This window comes from Trachypithecus francoisi, unplaced genomic scaffold (assembly GCF_009764315.1).
Source record: "Trachypithecus francoisi isolate TF-2019V2 unplaced genomic scaffold, Tfra_2.0 Lachesis_group11, whole genome shotgun sequence".
In the NCBI taxonomy this organism is placed as follows: domain Eukaryota; kingdom Metazoa; phylum Chordata; class Mammalia; order Primates; family Cercopithecidae; genus Trachypithecus; species Trachypithecus francoisi.
In genome coordinates, this window is record NW_022681456.1 from 116842982 (window position 1) to 116863671 (window position 20690).

Below are 20690 nucleotides of genomic sequence, written 5' to 3' on the forward strand. Positions count from 1 at the left end.
TGAAACAGAGCTATTTGAAACCGTTTTACACTCTCTGTCATGATCCAGCTTATCTGTCAGGCAAAGATCAACAATGGCCTCTAACATACTCTGATCTTGCCCTAGGGTATGACGGTCCAGTGACCTTGGATGACTGGGGGGATGTGGACAGTACGATGGTGCTTCTGTATACGTCTGTGGACACCAAGAAAGTATGTCTCACTGCTTATCAGAAAATGCAGGGTGCTGTGACTGGGTGAGGAGGGATAACTTGGAAGAGGAGCACTAGCAAAGGAATTAGAGAAATTATGTTTAGAATCTAAAGACAGTTCATTTCAACTTCACAATTACACCTCACTTAGGGTAGTATTCCTGAAGCATTTTGACCCATAAAACTTCTTACTCAGAATATCCACTATATTTACTATTAATATATCTATACCTCTATATCTATATCCATATAGATAGGTAAAAATATCCACCCAGAATAAATTATATAATGTAACAACCAGACTCTTGGTGAGATACCAATGAGAGGATCACAAGTCTTTCCTAATAATTTTTTACTCATTTCCACAACTAAAGATTTCAATGAAATATTCCCTGTTATCTCCATTTGAACTCTCAGGAAAATCATTAAATGGGTACATCTGAGCCCCAAATAAACAGCCCTATAATGCTATGCTTTTATTCATATTATATTCATTTTTTTTTCCTCACCTACATAGTAGGTTCTTTAAAGAAAAGAAGTGGTCTGCTCACCTCTCCATCTCTTCAGTGCATAGCTTCTTATCTGGCACACCATTGATGGCTGGTCAGCATTTAATCACAAAAAACAAACAAACAAACAAAACACCTGTCTTCATATCATCCAATGTTGTATTCATCCAAACTATAAAAGCCACTGTTCCAGCTAACCAAGTGGTTGGTAAAAAGGTTTATATAGGAGGTCAGGTCCTAACACAACATAAGATGTATTCATTTTTTTTATTTTCCAATGCAAGTGTTATGATACCCTAAGTCATATACTAAATGTGTCTATCAACCCAGCTTTGTAAAAGATATCTGCAATGGAAAATGTGCAAAGCTAGAGAAAAGATGTACAGGTTGAGAAAGCTAAACCAGAAATTTGCTAGCAGCATTCCATAAATGTAATTCATAGTTCCTAGATCCTATATTGAACCTTTAATATAATGTTATGTTTAGCATACATTCCATAAGAATACCTTAACATAAGATCCCATCAATACTTCAGTTACTAATAGCGATTACAAAGGTACATGCATCCCTTTCTGAGTTATTCACATCTGGGATGGTGCCCATGACCTTCATACACAGAGGCAGGCAGAAACATGTGAGATCTAATGTCAGTCCCATAACTATACTTCTAAATGGAAAATGTTGCTCTGTGTATTTATTCTCTCTATAAGGAATTTTCAGTTGAATTGTTCAATAATGTAATACCATCGGTTGTGCTATATAACATGTATATTTGGGGAAATGGGATCTTCTCAAAATGTAAGGTTAAAAGGATGATAATCTATATCCAGGATAGGTCTCAAGAGAGATTCAATATGCCACATCCTAATATAAAGGAAAAAGAGAGAAAGAAAGAGTAAAGTTATGAAAATATAACATTGGGTTGGGTGCAGTGGCTCACCCCTGTAATCCCAGCACTTCTGGAGGCCGAGGCAAGTGGATTACTTGAGGTCAGGAGTTCGACACCAGCCTGGCCAACATGGTAAAAGCCCGTCTCTACTAAAAATACAAAAATTAGCCAGGCATGGTGGTGCATGCCTGTAATTCCAGCTATTTGGGAGGCTGAGACAGGAGAGTCACTTGAACCTGGGAGGTGGAGGTTGCAGTGAGCCAAGTTCACACTACTGCATTCCAGTCTCAGTGACAAAGCAAGACTCTGTCTCAAAAAAAAAAAAAATAGAAAAAGAAAATATAACATTGTTGTCCAGAACATTTTGAGGGTACAGTGGTAAATTTAAAAGGATGGTCATTTATATGGTTTGGCTGTGTCCCCACCAAAATCTCAACTTGAGTTGTAGCTCCCAGAATTCCAATGTGTTGTGGCAGGGACCCAGGGAGGTAATTGAATCATGGGGGCCGGTTTTTCCCATGCTATTCTCGTGATAGTGAATAAGTTCTCACGAGATCTGACAGGTTTATCAGGGGTTTCTGCTTTTGCTTCTTCCTCATTCTCTCTTGCTGCCACCATGTAAGAAGGGCCTTTCACCCTCCACCATGATTATGAGACCTCCCCAGTCATGTGGAACTGTAAGTCAAATTAAACCTCCTTTTCTTCCCCCAAAAAGAGAACAATTTTTTTTTTTCCCAGAGGTTTAATGGACTCACAGTTCCACATGGCTGGGGAGGCCCCACAATCATGGTGGAAGGCGAAAGGCACATCTTACATGGTAGCAGGCAAGAGAGAATAAGAGCCAGTGAAAGGGGAAACCTCTTATAAAACCATCAGATCTCGTGAGACTTATTCACTACCACAAGAATAGCAGGGGAAAGACCCGTCCTATAATTCAATTACCTCCCCTGGGTCCCTCCCACAACACATGGGAATTCTGGGAGATACAATTCAAGTTGAGATTTTGGTGGGGAAACAGCCAAACCATATCAAGTCATCTTTCAGATCTCCCTTACAAAATTGACTCAATATATGCAGCAGTAATTTAAGAATATATTAATATTTCCATTGGCAAATTACTTGAAAATGAAATCCTTTATTTTAGAAACTAATTAGTGTCATGTAGAAGAAAAGTATATTAGAGCCAAGGAATAGAAGAGATTAGAAAATTAAGTAACTGATAGAAGTTAAGAAGTGTAGTTATTTCAGGGCCCCTTGACATGTATCAAAATGACATAATGGATTTTAGCTCTGCTGCATTTTCTTGAGAGCTTTTTTCAAAAGCAACTTAATATTGTGGAAAACACTAGTGTTTCATTTGTCATGTGACTTGGAGCTAGCCATTTAATATTTCTTGGCCTCTAGTTTAACATTTGAAAAATGAAAGACTTGAACTAGTTCACTAAAGGCCCGCAGAATCTGTGCTGGACAGACAGGAGTTAATGGTGTAGTGTATGGGCATAAAGAAATAGGAAACTAATCGGTGCATCTGAACTTATATCTATGTTCATGCTGGGAACCAATAAACGATCCTAACCAGCTGGTTAACAGTTGCCTTTTTTCACTGAGAAGTGTTATGTAAATCAAGTGTCATTGAGTAGAATCATTAATTTCACCAGAATTTGTTCTAAAATGATTTACTGTTCATCCTTTTCCTTTTTTGTGCCCTGACACAGTACAAGGTTCTTTTGACCTATGATACCCACGTAAATCAGACCTACCCTGTGGATATGAGCCCCACATTCACTTGGAAGAACTCTAAACTTCCTAATGATATTACAGGCCGCGGTAAGATATCCCTAATGAATTTTCTTTCCCTGACACTGTTTTCCTGGTAAGAAAAGTAAACTCTATTGTTTATGTAATTAGCCTGTGCTGTTTGCTGTGTTTTGTCTGCTATCCCAGTTTGATTTGCTGGGTTTGTAAATGTGGTCTTTACTTCCCTGCACAATGAATGATACTATAGTTCTGATTCAACACTGATTTCTGGCCAGACGTGGTGGCTTATGCCTGTAATCCCAGCACTTTGGGAAGTCAAGGAGGGAAGACTGCTTAAGTCTAGAAGTTTGAGACCAGCCTGGGCAACATGGTGAAACCCTGTCTCCACCAAAAATACTAAAAGAAAAAAAAATTATCCAGGCATAGTGGTGTGCACCTGAGGTCCCAACTACTTGGGAGGCTGAGGTGGGAGGACCACTTGAGCCCAGGAAATCGAGGCTGCAATGAGCTATCTTTGTTCTACTGCACTCCAGCCTGGGCAACAGAGTGAGATCCTGTCTCAAAAAAAAAAAAAAAAAAAAAGGGAAAGAAAGAAAATATTCTTATTCTAATTTAGCTATACCTGTCTTTAAAATATGTCTTACCATTTGACATAAATTATTCCACAGAAAACCGGGTTTCACAACTGGCAAAAATGAGCACAGAGACATACATTCTTACTCCAGTTACATTTTACTGCAATAAGCTAAAAGGTTGTGTATTTCAGCAAGAACTACTTGACATATCAGCCTGAGGGGTGACCAGTGATCCTCGCCTTTATAGTCTCTCATGTTCCCTCCCTGGACACATATTTGGGTTGCAGCGATAGTTACCCACCTAATTAAGATTAGGTCCTATCATGTCATGAATAGCCCTAACATGACTTGGCCAGCTTTCACCCATGCAAGCTGCACACTGACCATCCGCAGCAGGCAGGGCCAGTCAGGATCTCCCGGGCAACGAGGTCTCAGGAAAATCTGTCCATGACTGGCTCGGCCAGGGCCTGCCATAATGAGCAGTAATTCCATGTGACTAGGAAAAAGTCTTTAGGAAGAAGTCTTAAATCTGGACAAATATTTAGTCCAAAGATTTAAAAAAAAAAAAAAGTAGAAACATCATCAATAAAATTATTTAGAGCCAAGTGTGGTAGCTCACGCCTGTGATCCCAGCACTTTGGGAGGCCAAGGTGGGAGGACTGCTTGAGGCCAGGAGTTAAAGATAGCCTGGGCAACACAGTGAGATCCCATCTCTACAAAAATTTATAAATTAAAGCTGGGAGTGGTGGCTCATGCCTGTAATCCCAGCACTTTGGGAGGCTGAAGTGGGTGGATAATGAGGTCAGGAGTTCAAGACTAGCCTGACCAACATGGTGAAACTCTGTCTCTACTAAAAATACAAAAATTAGCTGGGCATGATGGCACGTGCCTGTAATCCTAGCTACTCAGGAGACTGAGGCGGGAGAATCGCTTGAATCCAGGAGACAGTGGTTGCCGTGAGCCAAGATCACACCACTGCACTCCAGGCTGGGGAACAGAGCGAGACACCGTCTCAAAAAGGGAAAAATTATAAATTAATAGACATAGTGGTGCATACCTGTGGTCCCAGCTACTCAGGAGGCTGAGGTGGGAGGATCACTTGAGCCCAGTAAGTCGGAGCAGAAGTGAGCCATGATTGTGCCACTGAACACCAGCCTGGATGACAGAGCAAGACCCTGCCTCAAAAAAAAAAAAAAAATTATAAAATGATAATATATTCACAAATGGAGCACCAGGCAACCAATTAAAATAATTATTTACAAAAAATGTTAAATGACATGAGAAAACTTATGATGTAAAGTAATAGAAAAATACAGCTTCTTATTTAATGAGATTCTAACTTTGTAAAACAATGTATAGAAATAAGACTGGAGGCCGGGCGCGGTGGCTCAAGCCTGTAATCCCAGCACTTTGGGAGGCCGAGACGGGCGGATCACGAGGTCAGGAGATCGAGACCATCCTGGCTAACACGGTGAAACCCGTCTCTACTAAAAAATATAAAAAATTAGCCGGGCGAGGTGGCGGGCGCCTGTAGTCCCAGCTACTCCGGAGGCTGAGGCAGGAGAATGGCGTGAACCCGGGAGGCGGAGCTTGCAGTGAGCTGAGATCTGGCCACAGCACTCTAGCCTGGGCGACAGAGCGAGACTCCGTCTCAAAAAAAAAAAAAAAAAAAAAAAAAAAAAAAAAAAGACTGGAAAGAAATATGTTAAACTGTTAAGAGTGGTATCCTCTGAGTGATGGGATCCTGAAGATATTTTTTTGCTTTATTCTATTTTTCTGAATTTTCCAAAATTTCCACAATGACTCTGTATTACTTTATTATTTTCAAAAAGTATTAAAAATTATAAGCTACAAATATTTTTATACCAGCTCCGCTCTACAGCCAGAAACTCTGAAAGTTTGATCTCACATAAAGGGAATGTTTCTGGTTTGAAGGGCTTGCTTGTGTCAGAGCTATACCTACATTTCTAGTTTTCTTTCACTCTGAGTCAAATTTAGTCCAAAATGATTCCTGTACGTTTATCCAACAGGCATTAGCAGCTGATTAATGCAATGAGGGAGGGGGGAATGAAGATAGCATTCTTCTAGACAATAAGCAATACTGAGCTGATTTCAGATTTATTGCTATGATTGCTTTTTAAAGTCGAGTTTTATTTAATAAGCTTTTAAAACTATTTCTGGAACCATCTTCAAGCTTTCTTGTTTTAAACCAAACTTGACTTCTGAAATATATCTCTTTTCTCATGGGCTTCTGCAACTCTCAACTTCTTCCTTTTGTAACTTTTTGAGTTCAAATTATGTTTTCTTTCTTCTTAATTATAACCGTCAGTGACAATGTTAGGTTTGTGTTTTTAATATATTTCCTTCAAGTTTTTTGGTATTTTGGTTATTCAATAGGTCTGTGATCTGTAAAGTGCTGAACTTCTCAAAAAGTATTTTTTGAGAGAGTTCTCCTTACTTAAAACAGATCACATTAAATATTCATACTATATCCTACAGGGATGTTATATTATCCTGAGCAACTTTACTTCAGCCTCAGTTAACTAACAACCTCAGTTAACCAGAGCTTTTCAATACTTAACTGTTACTTACTACATTTAGCTCTAAACTTTACCAATGAAGCGATAATATAGGAGTTAAAAAGAAATTATTTAGGCAGGTAGCGAGGGTACTAGAGTCCTCAGTCAGTAAGTCTTTTTCTTTTCTTTTCTTTTCTTACTCTTCTTTTTTTTTGGAGACATTGTCTGGCTCTATCACCCAGGCTGGAGTACAGTGGTGCAATCTTGGCTCACTGCAACCTCTCCCTCCCGGATTCAAGCGATTCTGCTGCCTCAGCCTCCCCAGTAGCTGTAATTACAGGTGCTTGCCGCCATGCCCGGCTAATTTTTTGTATTTTTGGTAGAGATGGGGTTTCGCCATGTTGGGCAGGCTGGTCTTGAACTCCTGACCTCACGTGATCCGCCCACCTCGGCCTCCCAAAGTGCTGAGATTACAGGTGTGAGCCAAGGTGCCCAGCCAGGCTTTTTCTTTTAATTGAAAACAGCCTCGGCCGGGCGCGGTGGCTCAAGCCTGTAATCCCAGCACTTTGGGAGGCCGAGACGGGTGGATCACGAGGTCAGGAGATCGAGACCATCCTGGCTAACACGGTGAAACCCCGTCTCTACTAAAAATACAAAAAAACTAGCCGGGCGAGGTGGCGGCGCCTGTAGTCCCAGCTACTCGGGAGGCTGAGGCAGGAGAATGGCGTAAACCCGGGAGGCAGAGCTTGCAGTGAGCCGAGATCCGGCCACAGCACTCCAGCCTGGGTGATAGAGCGAGACTCTGTTTCAAAAAAAAAAGAAAACAGCCTCCAAACCATTTCTTTTCTAGCAAAAAGCAGCCTGAAAAGCTGAGCTGCAAGCATAAATAAGCAAACTGGAAGTTCGCATAGATGAATGCCCGCAGCTGTACTAAAAGCCAGGTCCACCCAGTATAGCGATTTCTCCTCCCTTTTCTTTGTAGCCATGTGTGGGGGGTGTCGTTGTGCCGGCCAAGTAAAGCCACATGTGTGGGTGTCATGGCGCCAGCCAGGCAGAGGCCACATTTGCACAATACAAGATTAGGGTGAAAGGGCCAGTTTCTTCGTGGGCTATGTTAATAGCACACTGGTCAAACTAATCCCCTGAGCCCTATATAAATCAGACACAGCCTCCTCAAGCATCTCTATATAACCTACTGCTGCTTCCCACCGCAAGCAAGGATTTTTCCCTTCAGAGCCTTCCTACCTCTCTACGGGTGAGCTGTTCTCTTCTTTCCCGCCTATTACACTTTCCGCTCCTTACCCCGCTCCATGTTTGTGTCTGTGTCCTTAACCTTCTCGTCACGAAATGACGAACCTTGGATATGTCCCCAGACAATGAAGCCGCTTCAGCAACTCAACCTTTGAAATAGTATAGAAATAAGATATGCAGGACTAGAACTTTCATCTGTGTGCACACAGCTACTAACTAAGCAACAAAACATTTCACCAGAAGATTACGCCATCCCTGTTCTTTCATTTATTTAACAAAGATGTTTACTTAATGCCAGACAATGTTCTGAGCACCTGGGAAACAGCAATAGACAATGCAGATTTGGTGCCCGTCCTCATTTCCAAGTCCTCAGCATCTGCTTCCTGTATCACAATGACGTCCAACTGACTTCCTGCATTAGTCCTGCCCACTTCCATCCAACCCATCCTGCTACCAGAAAGAAAGCACAAGTCCAGTCATGTCACTGCCCTGTTGCTAACATTTCAATTGGCAACTCTGCTTTACCTACAGAATACAGTCTAAAATACTTAATACAGCACAAAGTGCCCGTAATCTCCCTACTTCTCCAGCTTTATCTTTTACTCACCTATGCCTTCCCCATGCCCTCAACCTCCTCCCTACTTCCTTAAAGGGTCGTGCAAATTTATGCCACTGTGTCCTTATATATGCTGCTTCCTGTGAATAGAATTTATCACATCTCCATAGAGGTGGGAAACATCTACTCATCCTCAAGATTTAACTTGAATCTCATCTTTCCTTAGCTTTTTTTTTTTTTTTTTTTTTTTTTGAGACGGAGTCTTGCAGTGTTGCCCGGCCTGGAGTGCAGTGGCGCGATCTCGGCTCGCTGCAACTTCCGCCTCCCAGGTTCACGCCATTCTCCTGCCTCAGCCTTCCGAGTAGCTGGGATTGATTACAGGCACCTGCCACCATGGCTGGCTAATTTTTATATTTTCAGTAGAGACGGGATTTCACCATGTTGGCCAGACTGGCCTCGATCTTCTGACCTTGTCATGATCGACCCGCCTTGGCCTCCCAAAGTGCTGGGATTACAGGCATGAGCCACCACGCACCCTCAGGGCTTATTCTTTATTCATATCTCCTTGCCCCAACACAGAGCCTTGGAATGAATAAATGAATGAATGAATGGGATACATGAGATAACGGAGTATATTTCTACTCTGAACTCCAGTACTCATCTATACTCTGTTAATTTCAGTCAATTTATTTCTCTTTTCTAAGTGTGAGTTTCTTCCTCTATTAAATCAAGAAGTTTATCAGGTTGCTTCCAACCGTAATGTCATTTGACCTGGAGGTTATACTCTCTCATTCATTGTGAGATGAGTTAGTTAGAATGCGATAACTACAGCAGCCACCAGAAGGCAGCAGAAGCTTAACCTTGGAATTTAGATGGCGATACTGCATTTATCTAAAAGGCAAAACTAAAAAGCATGTTTAATTAAAAATAACTACATTTACATAGTATATTTAAATACTATATATAAATATTATAATTATATCTAGTACAGTGAGATGTTCATACTATAGGAGGCAGAGAATTGAGGTGGGCTGAGGAGTGGAGTCCCCTTATTCCCTCCAGTTTATACTCTAGTCTAGGGGATGTGCAAATTTCATAGAATTTGATAGACCAGTGAGTGTTGAAAATGTATTTCTTGTACTCACTTTTGTTTTCTGTCTGGGGTTTAGGGCGTGAGAATGGTGGTAGTGGCAATGGTGGTGATAGTGATGGAAGTGGTGATTGTAGTGACAAACAGAATTCACCAGTTAGATGTGCCCATAATGCAAGTTCAACTCCAAAGTATGAATTTATTTCCGCTCAGTTGAGAGTAGAAATCCAAAGTTCACATTTTCACCATTGAAGATTTCCCCTGAACACAAAACAATAGAGGCAAAGTCACATGTTTGCAAAGCATAAACCCTTCAAATTCAGCCCTCATACAAAGGAGCTGTAGTATTTACCCCAAGCTAAACCATCTACTTCAGAAGGACGTAATGTGATTAAACAAAAACAGTTTTAAAATACACGTGACATGAGACCCTAATGGCACAGGAGTCTTTCTATATGAATTTATTTATGTATTTTAATGTCCAAGCACCTTCTCCTTGCCTCTTCTCAGGCAATAAGACGACCAGGGCCAGGTTTTTCTTCTATTATTTTTTATTAGCCATTTTTATTGATACTTTACCACATACCAGGTCTTGTGCTGGGTGCCAAAGGTATAAGGATGAACAGGAATGAATAAGTAGGACATGGACTGTACCCCCAGGAGTTTAGATTACGGTGCCATGATAGAGAATAGAGCGTGAGGGTTTAGGATGCTACTTTCATAAAGAGATCCTAATACCTCCTTTTCAGGGGCACCTACATCAATTATATTTTAGCACAGAAAAATTCACATATGCCTGGGCACGGTGGCTCGCGCCTGTAATCCCAGCACTTTAGGAGACCAAGGTGGGCATATCACCTGAGGTCAGGAATTCAAGACCAGCCTGGCCAACGTGGTGAAACCCCACCTCTACTAAAAATACAGAAAATTAGCTGGACATGGTGGCGTGTGCCTGTAATCCCAGCTACTTGGGAGGCTGACGCAGGAGAATCTGAACCTGGGGGAGCGAAGGTTGCAGTGAGCCGAGATCGTGCCATTGAACTCCAGCCTGGGCAAAAAGAGCGAAACTCTGACTCAGAAAAAGAAAAATTCACACACATGATTTTAAAATCCAGTAGCAGATGTGTTTCTAATGGAAAGTGAATGTGCCTGATCCCGCCTCTGCGCATCTCCGCTCTCTCAGTCATTTCTGCTTTTAGTGTTTTGCATATCTAAATAAGATGCTTCTATTTCTTGATGTATAAGCTTTAGCAGTTATCTATTAATTTTTTGTATTGATACATGAAGATTTAGCTCATCTTCGCTAGCCCTCTTTCTCACTTCTTCCCATATAGTTATATCTCTTTTGTCAGTACAATTATTGAACACCTTTTTCATTTTAATTAATATGCATGAGCTTCTAGTGTTGTCCCATCAGTTGTATATAAAATATCTTGCCTCCCACTTTGTAAGATGAAGATGTTAGTGCCACAATTCTTTCTTCTGCCTCCTTCCCATCTCCAAAATTCTCCTATATTTTTCTTTGCCAGGGTTGATAATATTTATGTGGTAACCAAAATAAAGACCTCTGTTCCTTACCTATAACTTGATTCTATAAGTTGAAAACAAGGAAACATTTTCATTATGTATACATGATAACATCTTTCTTTTTTTTTTTTTTTTTTTGAGATGGAGTCTCATTGTGTTGCCCAGGCTGGAGTGCAGTGGCACAATCTTGGCTCACTGCAACCTCCACTTCCTGGGTTTAAGCGATTCTCCTGCTTCAGCCTCCCAAACAGCTGGGATTACAGGCACCCACCACCACATCCAGATAATTTTTTGTTTTTTTAGTAGAGACGGGGTTTTGCCATGTTGGCCAGGCTGGTCTTGAACTCCTGACCTCAGGTCATCTGCCCCTCAGCCCCCCAAAGTGCTGGGATTACAGGTATGAGCCACCATACCTGGCCAACATCTTTCTATATAGCCCCAATGTCTCCCTTTTGTACCACAAAGGAAAATTGATTTTCTCTCCTTTTTAAATACCTAATTCTCAAAGTCAGGGCACATTTTACTTTGTTTCACTTTTGGACTATGCCTTCCAGGAACATTTTTTCCTTAGAATTCCTGATTGGGTTTCTCTTTTCTTTCCTTGCTGTATAAAGAAACATGTCTTCTTCACCATATTCCTAATCACTTCCCAGCTTCTTACACATTCTGTCTATTGCTTGGAATCTATTCCATTTTTAATTCTTGAACCTACTGACTTCCTAATAGGGATTCATTGCGGTCTATATGAACCACGACTTTCCCATGCAGTCTTATTGTTGCTATCCTTCTCTGTGTAGGAGTATTCCTTTGCATACTCAGAAACTGCTTCAGTGCTTCCTTGGGTTGGATCCACATTTTCCTGGATTCCACTTACTCTTCTGACAGTCTGTCAACTTATTCCATCTATACAACTCCACCCACACACTAGTGTTCTAGTAAATAAAATCCCATTCTTCATTGACTTCCCTCACTAACCCAGGAGAGCTTAGAAAGAACCGGCATGCAACACTGTCACTTAATATTCTATACTGACTTACTTTTCTTCCAGTGTATGATCTGTATTTAAAAACAAGTTGTCTCGGTTGGGTGTGGTGGCTCACGCCTGTAATCCCAGCACTTTGGGAGACTGAGGCAGGCGGATCGCTTGAGGCCAGGAGTTCATGACCAGCAACATGGCAAAACCTCATTTCTACAAAAAATATAAAAATTAGCTTGGCATGGTGGCACAAGCCTGTAATCCCAGCTACTCTGGAGGCTGAAGCAGGAGACTCGCTTGAACCAGGGAGGCAGAGGTTGCAGTGAGCCAAGATTGCACCACTGCACTCCAGCCTGGGTGACAGTGAGACTCCGTCTCAAAAAGAAAAAAACAAAAACAAAAACGTGTCTCATCCTCTATGAACCCTTCTTAGGTATATTGGTTTCAAGGACACCAGGTAGACTTCTACCACCAACATTTTTTTGTGTGCTATGAACTATTTTATGTTTGCGTAACGTTTGGTGATTGCTGTTAGAAAGAATAGAGATGTATATGCTGTCAGAATAGCCAAAATGAAGCCACTTTCCCTGACTGTTCAGAGAGTAGAGACACGGGACTTATGTTACCAGAGAGAAATTAATGAAAGATAATTTTTTTTTTTCAAACGGAGTCTCGCTCTGTCACCCAGGCTGGAGTACAGTGGCTCAATCTCAGCTCACTGCAAGCTCCGCTTCCCGGGTTCACATCATTCTCCTGCCTCAGCCTCCCGAGTAGCTGGGACTACAGGCACCCACCACCACGCCCAGCTAATTTTTTGTATTTTTAGTAGAGACAGGGTTCACCGTGTTAGCCAGGATGGTCTCGATCTCCTGACCTCGTGATCCACCTGCCTCAGCCTCCCAAAGTGCTGGGATTACAGGTGTGAGCCACCGCGCCCGGCTAAAAGATCAATTTTTTTAAAGGGTTCTCTTTTCCCTTCCCCAAATTACATTGTACAGCTAGAATCTTGGAAATGCCTTTGCTCTCTTGACAAAAGTCCTTCCTAACGCATTTTCCTCCACAGGCCCTCAGATCCTGATGATTGCAGTCTTCACCCTCACTGGAGCTATGGTGCTGCTCCTGCTTGTTGCTCTCCTGATGCTCAGGTACAGTCATCTCTATCATGCCTGTGCTCAGTATCCAGAGAGGCAAGGAGGGAAAGCAGGAGAAGCCTGTTGTCTGCTGCTGCTGATGAATATTCACAAAGAGGCCTGTAGATAATGAAGACCTAAGATAATGAAGACATTCTGCATCAAAGACTATGTGAAGGGCAGAATATTATTGAGTGAATAGATTAGGGCTTTGGAGCCAGAATGCCTGAACTCAAATCCCAGTTCTCTGAGTTACTAGTTCTGCGGTCTTAAGCATGTTACTTAGTGACTTAAACAGGTAACTTAGCTTCAATTTCTTCATCTGAGCTGTTGTAAGGATTAGAAATGGAATGTGTATACAAACTACCATATAATAAGCATATATAGATGAAAATAGTTATTTTTATTATGTTGGTATATCATGGGAGACATCAAACTCATTACATTGCATGCTATTTAGGCTGGGGGAGGTTTTAGAAACAATTTATTCCAAATCTCCTATTTTAGCCTGAGGAGAGAGAGCCCAGAAAGTCAAATGGCTTCTCTAGAGTCTTATCACCAGGTAGTGGGTGGGGCCAGAACTGGAACTCAAGCCTTCTCACCATCAGTTCCAAGATTTTTCTGCTCAACTTGGATCTACCAAATGCCTAGCCAGAGACATTGTGTGTACTAAGAAATATTTGTTGAATACATAAATGAGTGAGTAAATACCACACTACCTCCTAATTTGCATATGTTAAATGCCAAACTTATAATACCCTATTATACTACCAGGTTCACTTGCATTTCCTAGCTAAACAAGACAACAGTTTTATCTGTGTATTATACACTTTGGTCTGTGTGTCGTTATTCTTTCTCATGTGAATGGTTGATGTTTTCTCCAGAAAAGGAAGTAGACTATTTTCTTCAATCTGACAACAGTGCTTGGCTCCTGTAACTGTGTTGCTCAGAAATATAGGTGATGGTCTACAGTGTGTGGTGACCATTACCATTAAGTGAAGAGTGGGAATAAACCAAAACTTCCCCCCAAAAGCAAGTCTAAATGAGAATCAGTTTAAGATAGGGGTAAATCACAAGATCAAAGATAATAACAGGTATTTCTCATTGTCTCTAAACACAGGAGGCAGAGATAGGGCTTCCTAATGGCCAGTGCAATGCTCTGCCCATGAGGGGGCCTGGCAGACAGGTGGTACACATGCAGTTTGCCATTACAACGGCCTATGCAAGAAAACTAGCAAACCACTTAAGAAATCCCCTAATTCAGTATGAATGACAGTTGGCTCTGCTGAGTCCCAAGAGTCTCCTGGGGTACAGAGGTGAGAGCCCAAGAGCCTTTAAGGTCTTGATAGTCATCCTACTTGCCTCCAGGTCTTAGGGTCAGTAATATGCTATTTTACATGCATTTACTCGAAGAATACTCAGACTTAGATGGAAGCATACAAAGAGAATAATCATTTCTGCTTAGGGGACATTAAGGAAGGCATGGCCTTGAGAAGGTGAGTATGAGTTTGTCAAATAACCAAAAAGCAAAGGCAAACTAGGGACAAAACAGGTCAATAGAAAAGAATATCAGTTCCAGAAACAAATACAAGCAAGAACTAATAATATGACAAAGATGACAGTATGTGTCAGCTAAGAAATGATGTTGGTGGCCGGACACAGTGGCTCACACCTGTAATCCCAGCATTTTGGAAGGCCAAGGCAGGCGAGTCATGAGGTCAGGAGTTCGAGAACAGCCTGGCCAACGTGGTAAAACCCTGTCTCTCCTAAAAATACAAAAAATTAGCTGGGCATGGTGGCAGGCACCTGTAATCCCAGCTTCTTGGGAGGCTGAGGCAGGAGGATCTTGAACACAGGAGGCAGAAGTTGCAGCGAGCCGAGATCTCACCACTGCACTCCAGCCTGGGTGACAGAGCGAGACTCCATCTCAAAAAAAAGAAAAAAGAAATGATGTTGGTAAAGTAGGCTTTCCACATGTAAAAAGCAAAATTAAAACAGGTAACTTAGCTTCAATTTCTTCATCTGAGCTGTTGTAGGGATTAGAAATGAAACATGCACACGAACTACCATATAATAAGCATTATATAAATGAAAATAGTTATTTTTATTATGTTGTATCATGTTATATTTTATTATTATTATATATCTAAAAGAATACACAAAGACATAGTTTATATGGAGTTTTAAATGTTAAAGCATAGTTTATGTGGAGTTTTAAATGTTTGATTATGTGAAAATCAAACTTCAAAACAGAATAAATCAATAAAAATGAGTTTTTAAAATTAAAATTATTTTTATTTTTTTGAGACTGAGTCTCACTCTGTCACTCAGGCTGGAGTGCAGTGGCGCCATCTTGGCTCACTGCAACCTCTGCCTCCTGGGTTCAAGCAATTCTCGTGCCTTGGCCTCAGTACTAGCTGCGGTTACAGGCATGCACCACCACACCTGGCTAACTTTTATATTTTTAGTGGAGATGGGGTTTCACCATGTTGGCCAACCTGGTCTCAACTCTTGACCTCAAGTGATCCACCCACCTTGGCCTCCCAAAGTGCTGGGATTATAGGTGTGAGCTACTGTTCCTGTCCAATAAAAATGACTTTATGATGTCAGGTTAGGAAAGTACTTCTCAGTCAAGATAAAAAAGGAGACGTCAAAGAAAAAAATACATAAATATGACCATAATAAAAATCAAAACTTTCTGGAAAACAAAGTTAAAAGAAGTAATAAACTATGAAAAGGTATTTGAAAAACAAAAAGACAAAGGATTTATTTCTCAAAATATATTAAGAACGTATGTAAGTTAAGCACAAGAAAAAGATACACACTAGGGAAAAACGAGCAAAATTATAAATACATAATTCTATATAATTCTGAGTCTATATATTCTACTAAATAGCTAGAAAATATTTGAAAGGATAATCTCACTAGTAATCAAGAAAATGCAAAGTAAAGCAATAATGAAACACTGCTTCGCTTACATCACAAAGGTTAAAAAAGTTTATCAATACCAAATGTTGACAAGAATATAGAAAATGGGAATTCTCAAGATACGAAAGTAAATTAATTGATAACCACTGCTTTGGGAAGCAATTTGGTGATATCTGTAAAGTTGAAAGTGTACATCCTCTATAGCCCAAGAATTCCGCTTCATCCATACCCAGTCCCCAGTCTTTTGGCACCAGGGACTGGTTTCGTGGAAAACCATTTTTTGGGGGTGGGGGGAGTTTCGGGATGTAACTGCTCCACCTCAGATCATCAGGCATTAGTTAGATTCTCATAAGGATAAGGAGTGCACAACCTGGATCCCTCCCATGTGCAGTTCTCAATAGGGTTCACGCTCCTAGGAGAATCTAACGCCACTGCTGATGTGACAGGAGGTGGAGCTCAGGTGGTAATGCTGACCTCTCACCTCCGGCTGTGCAGCTTGGTTCCTAACAGGCCATGGACCGGTACCAGTCCACGGCCCAAGGGTTGGGGGCCTAATCCCCAGCCTACACTCTCTGGGGACCGATACTATCTGAAGGAAACTATACATTCTTAACATTTTGTAGTTGAGATAGGTGTTGTTACATTTTCTCTGTACTTTCCATTTTCTTTAAACATATTTTTTGAAAAGGCACAGATGGGTAAGAGGAACTGGCTTATTTAGAGATCTGGTGTATTCTCTGATGATTTAAAAAATAACATTTTTGCCTGTCAGCATTACCAACTTCACATTTTTTTCCTATATTTTTTCCTAACTCCTTCTATGTCATCAGTTTAAATCCTTTACTATCGTGAACGACTGCCTTAGTGAAAAACCTGGGAAAGTGACGCGAAAAGAAAAGAAAGACTAGGAAACAGGAGTCCCCAATCCCCAGTCCATGGCCTGTTAGGAACTGACCACACAGCAGGAGGTTGAGCAGCGGGTGAGCGAGCATTACCTCCTGAGCAACCCTTCCTGTCAGATCAGTCAGGGCATTAGATTCTCATAGGAGCATTAACTCTACCGTGAACTGCGCATGCAGGGGATCTAGGCTGCATGCTCCTTATGAGAATCTAATGCCTGATCTGAGGTGGAACAGTTTCATCCTGAAACCACCCCCTGCCACCTCCATGGAAACATTGTCTTCCAGGAAACCAGTCTCTGGTGTCAAAAAGGTTGAGGGCCACTGCTATAAAAGCCCATCAGAAACCCTTGCAGGTCCACTGGCAGTAAGCACTTTTCAGTTTGGAGAACATGGTGTTCTGTCATTGGGCTACCTTCCCCCACGCACATCTACCTGAGCATACCAGGGTTCTAAACTTCTCCCAGTCTTCAGAAGCTGAATGGCATGGATACTAAGAAAAACTTATTGACCGGTTTTATTCCTTTCACAGAAAATATAAAAAAGATTATGAACTTCGTCAGAAAAAATGGTCCCACATTCCTCCTGAAAATATCTTTCCTCTGGAGACCAATGAGACCAATCACGTTAGCCTGAAGGTAAAGCCTATCTTACTTGTTGAAGAATGGGTGCAATTTGCCAGGTATTTGACAAGACTTAGCATTGCAGGATATGTGCCAAGTAGGGATAGTTGTTCTAGAAAGCAAGACTTAGATGCTTTCTAATTTCCAACTCTCTGCCTTCCCCTTGTTTCTGCATTCTCCTACATGTCAGCTAGTTAATCCAATGAGCACTCCCTGGAGGCTGAGATATGGTGTGTTCTCATTCTCAGCATCTGATCCAGAAGAGAAATACACATATAGGGAATTTGCCATGGAAGGGATGTAGGAATGGGCAGAGCATGTGAGTTCCCCTAAACTTTGGATGCTAATCTATCCATACTAAGGACCTATGACTTGTCTTACTCATTCCTGAAGAAAGAGGCCTCCTCTGCTTATATTTGCTCACATTCACCTTCAACCAGGAAATAGCAGCAGCCAATAATAACTTACTCCATTTAGCACAGTCAATGCAGGACCTATGCTGTCTCATCTACTCCTCACAGGAACGCAAAATTAAGCTTTATCATCATAATTTTGCTGATGAGGAAACTGAAGGACAAAAGATTAAGAAACAGTGCAGGGACACATGCAACTAATGAGTAAGATTACTGTAAGTAATAATAGCTAACACTTACCGAGCACTTATAATGCACCACATGCATTAACCCATTTCATCTTCTCCTGAGCACTGTGAAGTAGCAGGACGGAAATTCCAGGAACACAGCTACAATTTAAACCTAGTCTGTCTAACTGCAAAGCCTGAGATTGTACCACATTCCATATACCATATAATTATCCTAGTTTTTATACCAAAGCATATTAAGAGAGTATGGAGAGCCAAGACCTCCACAGATGGGAATTCGTGGACTCCTTCAGACTAGGGCCAAACTGATAGGGTATAGTGGGATTTGAGATGCTTCCTTGCTTAAAATCAGCAGGAATATAATTGCATTTGTCTTAAGTTTGTCTCTGGAACCTCTCTACCAGCTCTTGACTCTCCTTCCCAAGTCCTGCGTGCTGCCCTCTAATGGCTCCGATCCCCACCTATCTATCCAAGGACCAGGTCTTCCCTTTTTTCAGAAATGTGACATGCTCCAATGTGACCCTCCTCCTGCTGAACCTCCAACAGAAAAATTATATTCACAAAGACCAATCTGTCTCAGCTAAGTGTCAGGATGAAATCAATTTAACAGTAATTCACAGTCAGGTATAAACAATCTTAAGACTACTGAATTTCCAAAGAGAGAATTTGTTGACCTAAATGACAAACTGGAAGTACCTAGTGTTAAAAGAAAAACTCTGGACAGACGAAATATAATTTATTTGAGCAAAAAGTGATTCATGAATTGTGTAGCACTCAAAACCAAAAGAGGTTCAGAAAGCTCCACCCCGCAGCACAGGCAGTGAGCTTTCATAGGTTGTACAAGGAGGTAAAGTCCACAAATAACTTGATTGGTTACAGCTAGGCATTTGCTTTATTTGGGCATGATCTGTTCAGTTAGCTGCCTGTGATTGGCTGAAACCCAGCCATTTGTTACAAAAATAGACTCCCAAATCAGTTTTCAGTTTGCCTATATACTAAGTTAGGTCTGCCGTTTATAGGAACTCATAATACAAAGACAGTCTCATGCCAATGGTCTCCTGTCTATTTAATATAACACTAGGAAGAGGAGAGGAGACTTTCAGAGGGAGCGTGTGCACCTCTGTCTCTGTACAGCACCCGATGGGCTCCCACACGAGCCACCTCTGCACAAGTCCAGCCTTAGTGTCATTCCTCAAGCACCCCCCCGCACTGCCTCAAAACCCCATATTTCATATTTTCTCTTTTGGAGTAAGCCCAAAACATGTGTCTCTGTATGTTTCCTTAAAATATAAATACTCCTAGAAGTATAATTCATCCATTTCTTGTCAGTTTCTGTGCAAAATGTTTATGAGTACAGATTTTATTCGTTCATCAGAATGAATGAGTCACCTGGCTAAGGAAATAAGTCTTTGGGACAGTAAACTCAAAGGAGGGAAGAGATATGGAGTTTCTGGAATAATTAGCCTTTTCTTGTGCCAGATCGATGATGACAAAAGACGAGATACAATCCAGAGACTACGACAGTGCAAATACGACAAAAAGGTGACCTCTCCCACTTCTCTGAACTCTCCACTGGGGTATGCTCGGGGCCTTCTGACCCCTCGTTGCCCCGGCCCCTGATGTCAGTATCACAATGATGGGAGTGCCCACTCTGTTCCCAGGGGCTGTTCTTAGAGCTTCACAGGGATGGCCAGGGCCCTGCTTCTAGGGTTACAAAACTCACAGTCCTGGGGAAAATGGAAGACAAATAGAATGTTGGGGAAGGGTGGAATGTAGGAAGAAAAATGAAATATAAAAGATATTCAGAGTAGTCCAGGGCAACCGTAGTATTATATTTTGGCTCATTGCTGAGAAATACAACAATCTCATATGAGAGCTTTGTATCTTATTTCCATCCTTCCTTCTTCCCTCCCTCCCTTCTGCCTGCCTTCCTTCCATTTAGTCATTCTTAAAGAAACATTCAAGACTGAACTTACCATATCCCAGGTACTAGGCACCAGGGATACAAACATCAATCAAGGCCCGGCACAATGGCTCATGTCTGTAATCCTAGGACTTTGGGAGGCTGAGGCGGGTGGATCATTTGACGCCAGGAGTTCGAGACCAGCCTGGCCAATATGGCGAAACCCCGTTTCTCCTGAAAATACAAAAATTAGCCGGGGACATGGTGGTGCATGCCTGTAGTCCCAGCTACTGGGGAGGCTGAGGCATGAGAATTGCTTGAACCCGGGAGGCGGAGGTTGAAGTGAACCAAGATTGCACCACTGCACTCCAACCTAGGCAACAGAGCAAGGCTCTGTCTTTAAAAAAAAAAAATCAATCAAATACTGTCACTGCTCTCAAAAGTTTACAGTCTAGTGAGACACACAAACAAACTTTTATAATATGCATGTAACAAGTTATACCACAACAGTTTCTCCTAAATTTCATTGATTTTTGCAGCGAGTGATTCTCAAAGATCTCAAGCACAATGATGGTAATTTCACTGAAAAACAGAAGATAGAATTGAACAAGGTATGTAGCCCTTACTTCAAACCCTTGAGAAATAACTTCACTCCATTTCTTCTAATCACTGAGGTTGCTGGTGGAGTAAGAGGCTGACAGAGAAGCCCTCAGGCCAAGAAATGGTGACTATATTTCTTGTTGAAAATTCTACCAAGAGATATTGG

At 41.5% G+C, this 20690-nt stretch overlaps 1 protein-coding gene across 1 annotated transcript in view; it reads left to right on the plus strand.

Moving 5' to 3' along the window:
• GUCY2C (guanylate cyclase 2C) overlaps positions 1-20690 on the plus strand; it is an 82861-nt gene that overhangs the window by 23825 nt on the left and 38346 nt on the right. The window contains 6 exon segments of the mRNA XM_033222792.1: positions 106-191; positions 3304-3415; positions 12904-12985; positions 17330-17435; positions 19501-19563; positions 20464-20535. Of these exon segments, the coding sequence (XP_033078683.1) occupies positions 106-191; positions 3304-3415; positions 12904-12985; positions 17330-17435; positions 19501-19563; positions 20464-20535 (521 nt within the window).